A 6,422-nucleotide genomic window follows, 5' to 3' on the forward strand; every position below is an offset into this window, starting at 1 on the left:
AGAATTCGTCCGCAGTTGCTCCTCTGCTCACTTTTCAGGACCACGTAAGGAAACAACTCATTTAGAACCTGAGCGGCTCACAGGTCGCGAAGTCAATCGAACTTCTCAGAACCGTCTTTCGGAGTCTTCTGACAGCTCCACCATGGGTTGTCCATTCGCATCTGAAAGATGCTGGGAGTTCCACTGCTACATCGACACCACTCAAGGACTGGATACCGAACAGAAGTGAAGCTCGGAGAAATGCTCCCGTCGGTCCCCAACCTAACTCATGGGGAACTCACCGGGAAGCCCAGTGGACACGAAATGCTAGGAAAACAGGAGAATGCCCGATTACTTCAGCTGATATGTGCGGCTGGTCCCAGAAAACCAGCAGCGGGTGAAACCATCAAGGATCTAACCGGCGTGACTATCCTCAAAAGGATGCACCGGCCACTGAAACAAGCACTTTGAGCAGCACTTCTCGTGCCATCTGCGGCCAACCAGTCGGGTTCGGTAACTGCACTAGAAACCTGGGTGGCGAAACTGGAAACTCCATTGCCTCGGAATTTTGTGAGTGCATATTTTCTCTCAAGCGACACAGCTTCCTGTTCGGATAGCCTATGAATGGGGATGACCATCCACGCCATTGTCACTGACGACAATGCACCCGTAATGCGCACTGGTGCTCAACTGACATAAACCATAGAGATGGGGGTGAAGCTTCAGTGGGCACTTGTCTGATCTATTTGGCTCCGTTTCGGAAAACGGGACTGTCCCATACAACTGGGGAGAGTTCGTTACAGCACTGACCCGAGAACATCAAGCAGGAGTTCTGTCAGGCAAGGGTTGCGTTGACCACATCCTCACACTCCGTCAGGTGCCAGAACGATCCATAATTTTGACATTAGCGCTAGACTTTGCTGATCCGTCTGCGTTACTTAGCGCGCCTACCAGGAGTTGCGCATATATGGAGCTTTCCAGATGTTTCCGTACAAAGTGTTGGACAATTCTCACTCTGATCGTTCCGATTCAATTTCATTACCTACGAGATGATGAGACGAACGCTAAGAAGTCTTCAAACAGCTGCATGTGAAACCATCGTCTATCTGCAGTGTGCGGGCAAAATTACCCTCCCTCTCAAGGAGAGAAAGCACAAGTACTTTGAATGAACCGATCAACCAGCCCACTAACTGGCACGCGCTTTCCGCCTGCAAGGCCAAGTTCCCAGACACAGTCACTGAACAGGCCACTAACAGTCCGAAGATATTCGAACCTGTGGAGCATTTTAAACTATTTTGACAGTATTGTTAGTTCCGACTGTAGTGAGGGATGAAATCAATCTCTAATCCTCGGGTCGTGTTTGCTAATTTCAGACATCTATGGCGGCACATCCTTGAATACTAGACACAATATGAGCTGTTTTGTTGTATGGATAGAGGAAGTAGTCTACGCCAGCAGCTAGCCTGAGAACTCAGGTCTTCGATAACTGTTGTCTCAAACCCAAGTTTCATGTAGCTTGGTGCAGACGGATCTGCGACGCACCAGAAAACTACTGTCGGTCGACTTCAACCAAAGGGCGTATAGCACCAGAAGGTGCGATGACTCGATCATCCATCCCACATGCTGAATAATCGGTTTTCCATGTCTAATTCAGTGTGGCGCAGAGGCAACCTTTGACCTTGAGGAGGTGCATGAGATTATGAAGCTTGGTGCGAGTTATCTCCCGGAGTGGGGTTGCTTGGTCACCCTCGGTAGGGTTCAGTACGCTTCTAGATATGGCTGCTAATCGATGTCAGCAGAGTTTGTATTGTCAGTTTCTATCCCGATTGTCTGAACGAGTGTCTGGAAGCGTGATCACCCACGAATGGTTGTGACAGGCTAGCATCTACATCCCAGCCACTTCACAATGAGCTTTTCAAATAACTATGGCTGCACGGAAGCGAGGCATCACTGCTGAGCTGTCGATAATGACAACACGTTAACCTATCTCGGGTGTCCTAAAGCATGGAGCCATCTTAAGACCAACTAACCTGTCCATCTGGTCGCTTCTCCTGATTACCTCGAACTGGGTAGTACATTGTTTTTTTTCGCTCAGGGGTATAGAAACTGAGTTTGGTATCCCTCTCTGTCCCCTTTGAGTTGGCACTTCTACTTGTTACACTGCTGTCCTACGCGCTGTAACTCTCACTAGGTCACTTATATATGCCGGTGGCCTCACTACTCCGTACATTCGGATTGTGAGCTGCATCTAGAAAATCAAGACTAATGCAGTTACACTTAGCCCAGCAGAATGCCATCATCTCAAGCCTTACAGTGATTGCTTGGAATTCTTTTGCCTACTTCCGCATGGTGAGCTCCGGGAAGTCTGCACCCGTCTTCGGGCAAAACTTACCTCCAAGCCCCTTTTCCGTTCCGGGCAACGCAGATACTTTTAACTGTTTTTTCTCGATGTTATCTCACTTCCCCTCCAATGCTGACCAAAAATCCAGACAACCGACACTTAACATGTGATCGGCCTCTATTGTCGACAACTGTCGATCCGTTCAGTTCAAGTGCCAAGCTCGGTGAGACGCCTCAGTTAGAGCGTGAACTCACTGACTGGAAGGCCTGTGGTTCGAACTCGACCTCTACCTCTCGAATTCTGTCCAGGCTCGGACAAACTGGCAGCATCCCAGCCCTCGTGCTTCCTGCGGGTGGTGTGGCAGCTAGGCGTCGTAAGAATAACATAACTGAACGGTAACCTTCTTATTCCCCTATCGAGCTCAACGAAACGACTAACAATCGTCCTAATGAACTGCCAACTAACACCGGAAATGAATCTCACGGTGAAACTTGTGCTGACCAGTGGCCGCATCTAATCAACCTAAACGTGGGCTAACAGAGGAACTTACCAGAATGGGAAATACTGTTAGGCAAGCTGCTCTTCACCGTACCTTTCACCCTGTCCTGCTTCAGGTGAACCCTCTTCCGGCAAGTATCACATCAGCTCCTGGCCCATTGCAATGGCGCTTGGATGATAATGTCAACCAGACGTGCCCGATTATATTGGTACCGCCAAGACACTAGTTGGGTAAATCTTGACCTCGTGCTGGGATTCGTCCAACTGAACTACGCAGTGAAACCGTCGGCGCTTCAGACGGCGAACGACTGTTGTTATCAGTATGAAGGCCCTTTGGGTCTCATCGACCGCCGGAAGCCATGTAGAGCTGTCCCGACTAAGTCCTCTCCCTCGTCAATCACCCCCACCGATTCCTGTGGGCGTGCACGAGTATACAACCAATCTTTGGAACTGCAATGGTCCCCAGGAAAAGGTTGATCAGGACAAAATTGCACGCCGACTTCGGTGGTACGTCCAGACTACCCGTTCGGGGTGTATGCACGAGCACATCCACATGGTGTTGTGAAACAACCAGTAACTGGTTGCACTCGTATGACTAACAAGTGCGAATCAGTTGTGCGTCAGCTGACCGAATTCACCTGAGATAGCGTCATCAAAAGAAAACGGCTGAGATCACTCTACTTTGTGCCAGTAGTTTTGTCCGGCCGCCGGTAAGGTGCTGCCGGCTTTCATCTATATACCTGTGTATAATACCAGTCCAGCTGAAACGAACGACAAAAAGCCGATCTCCGGAATGATGCCAACCTCAAAGCTACCCGGAAGCCAAAAGCAGTCTGAAGTGACTGACGGCTGGATGGGTACACGACCGATGCATAATGAACAGTGGAAGCCCGGTGACATAGTCCGTCTACTATGGAGAGTTACTAAGACTACAGGGCGCACCCCAGCAAAAGCTATGAATAGCATTCATTCAAAGACCGGCAGCTAATCACGGCCATACTGAGTCGACCGGCAAACTAGCCGTGGAACTACGGACGCACTCCGCACCACGTAGGAAACCCAGCACAGAACAAAAGGCAAAAATAGTGGAATATCAACTTTAACAATTTACCGTCAACGGTCAGCTTCCAATACACGAACATCCGGCTGCAAACAAATGGGACAACACTGACCACGAACAGAGGAAAGGCCTACGTTACAAATAACACACTACCATCGTTCTTCCATAATCAGTCCAGCGATGGTAGCATCACGGCCAAGGAAAACAACCTGAAAACAATTGTCCAACACTTGCAGAGTCTGAGACGACCTGGTCGGCAAGTTTGTAAGGCGCACTAGAAATCCCGTCTCCGATTGTCTATCCGATGTACCAGGTCATAACCGAAATGCACTGATGGCACCACAGTGCCTCGCCAGGTGATCGACTACTCGATCTTCGAAGGACTGTACACCAAAGTGAGGAGATTGGGCAAACTGCCCGACTGTACATCTGGGATATGATACAGGGGAAGGGCTCATTTGTAGGGCTAGTCTTGATAACAAAAAAATAAACACATGAAAAAAACAGCACCCAAACTGTAAGGGACAGTATGGGGTAAGGAAACTATACAGCGTATCACGAGTGGGAATGAATCCATTATCGAAGCTGCAAAGAAAATAAGGGGGCCTAAATCAAAGTTCTTGATTCTGTGGCGATCATCTCGGATTCAATCCTCGAAGTCACCGGGAAGAAAAGCTTTTGGCTATTGAGTGTTGGTCACGGTCTCTTTGCTTTCTGCGGGAGGCAAGCCGAGACCGTTGAACAAAGCCTCCCGTGCGGCCGGATCCAAGTCACCTTCATTCTGGTACTCTGCAACGTACAGCCGCTTGTCGATCTCTTTTGGGATGGGTTTAATCTCGGTCATCAACTCCGTTTCAATGGTTTTTAAGGCATATCTATGGGAACATGTACCATAAAATCCAGGCATACCTGTCAGCGTATGTGACCAAGTTGATAGCGATTCCCAGATGACCGAAGCGACCAGACCGGCCGATACGATGAAGATAGCTCTCTGCATATTTTGGGAAGTCAAAATTAATAACAACATTAACGGAAGGAATGTCGATTCCACGGGTAAGAAGATCTGTACAAACGAGATTTCGGCAACAGCCATTTCGGAAGTCATGAAAGACGCGATTACGATCCTGCTGAGACATCCTGGCATGAATATAATAACATGAGTAGCCAAGCTGTGTGATCTTTTTCGCCAGAAGTTCAACACGTTGAGCACTGCTGCAGAAAATGATCGATTGGCAAATTTGTAACTTTGAAAAAAGGGTATTAAGACAGTGAACCTGTGGAAGGCTGTAAGAAAGAAAAGCTACTCACCTTGTGTTTCTCTTGCACATAAGCATAATACTCCGTTATGCCCTTCAGGGTGAGGGTTTCCATGAGGTTAATTTGATATGGGTTGCGCAAGTGCTTTTGCATGAAGGACTGGACAGTAACCGGGTAGGTAGCAGAGTACACCATGACTTGGCGGTTTTCGTCTACTGCATTCAGCAGCTGTTCAACCGCACCCTTCAATTCCTCAGAGAGGAGCTTGTCAGCTTCGTCAAGTACAACTGATTTGCATTTTGAAATGTCCAGTAAGTTGCGGTTAAACAGATCAACTAGTCGACCAGGAGTTCCAATCAAAACATGGACAGTCTGGCTCAAACGAATCAAGTCGTCCTTCAGAAGTGTGCCACCGATTACGAGCATAACTTTGATTGCAGTGTGCTTCGCCAGTTCTATACAGATCTGGCTAGTTTGAAGAGCAAGCTCGCGCGTTGGGACAAGGATCATGGCTTGTATCTTGTTAAGAGATGTGTCTATGGACTCCAGGAGTGGTACTGAGTAAGCACCGGTTTTTCCGGTACCGTTCTTCGCGCGGGCCATGATGTCTCGGCGAGTAAGTGCCACTGGGATGCTGGATTCTTGGATCGGTGATGGATATTCCCAACCCTTCTCATAGATACCTTTGAGGATATCGCGTTTTAGACAAAAATCCTCGAAGCTGTTCCCTTTGATCGCTGTGACGTCGGCTGTCTTGAGGCGCAAATCTTTTTTCGGGAGAGTAAGGGACGCCTTCCAGTCAGCATCGGATGAGGGATTATCACCGCTTTTCAACATCGCGGCGAAATCGCAACTCTGGGAAGAGATAAATTAACTGGCAAAGCTCAAGTCTATAGTAAGCCCAGCACTTACGTTGTGGGTCGTAGGTAACGAAGTCCAACCAGGGGTTACCCGCGTCTTGTCGTCGGATGTCTCCAATATACCGACGACTGATTAAAACAACGGGGCACTCGGGCTTTGCGGCGCTTCGTATTTTGAAAGCCTTGCTGGGGAGTCAGGCAAATGCCTCAGTAATGAAGGGAATACGTGCTATTCTGACTCAGTAAGTGACGAGATTTTCCAACGAGCTGGGCTACTCGAATCGCGACGGGAGCCGTAAGTGATGCAGTGGTTGGGGGAAGGTTGGCGGCTAGGTAACTTCATGTTTCTGTAATAGCGTTCCCACAATAGTGGAAACTTGGAAATGACGATAATTTCGGTCACCAATCACATTTTTGGCCTCCAATT

General features: G+C 48.6%; 2 protein-coding genes across 2 annotated transcripts; one reads left to right on the plus strand and one right to left on the minus strand.

Moving 5' to 3' along the window:
- Positions 1-2,998: 2,998 nt before the first annotated feature.
- On the plus strand, positions 2,999-3,295 carry T265_11667 (hypothetical protein; the record flags this gene model as incomplete). The annotated part of the gene is made up of 1 exon (XM_009178381.1): positions 2,999-3,295. One exon carries the CDS (start codon positions 2,999-3,001, stop codon positions 3,293-3,295), a length of 297 nt encoding a protein of 98 aa, XP_009176645.1.
- Positions 3,296-4,560: 1,265 nt separating this feature from the next.
- T265_11668 (hypothetical protein) lies at positions 4,561-5,972 on the minus strand (the record flags this gene model as incomplete). The annotated part of the gene is made up of 3 exons (XM_009178382.1): positions 4,561-4,753; positions 4,788-5,152; positions 5,187-5,972. The coding sequence occupies 3 exons, from the start codon at positions 5,970-5,972 to the stop codon at positions 4,561-4,563; spliced, it is 1,344 nt and encodes a 447-aa protein (XP_009176646.1).
- Positions 5,973-6,422: the final 450 nt, after the last annotated feature.

The sequence above is a fragment of the Opisthorchis viverrini genome (assembly GCF_000715545.1).
Source record: "Opisthorchis viverrini unplaced genomic scaffold opera_v5_542, whole genome shotgun sequence".
Taxonomy (NCBI): domain Eukaryota; kingdom Metazoa; phylum Platyhelminthes; class Trematoda; order Opisthorchiida; family Opisthorchiidae; genus Opisthorchis; species Opisthorchis viverrini.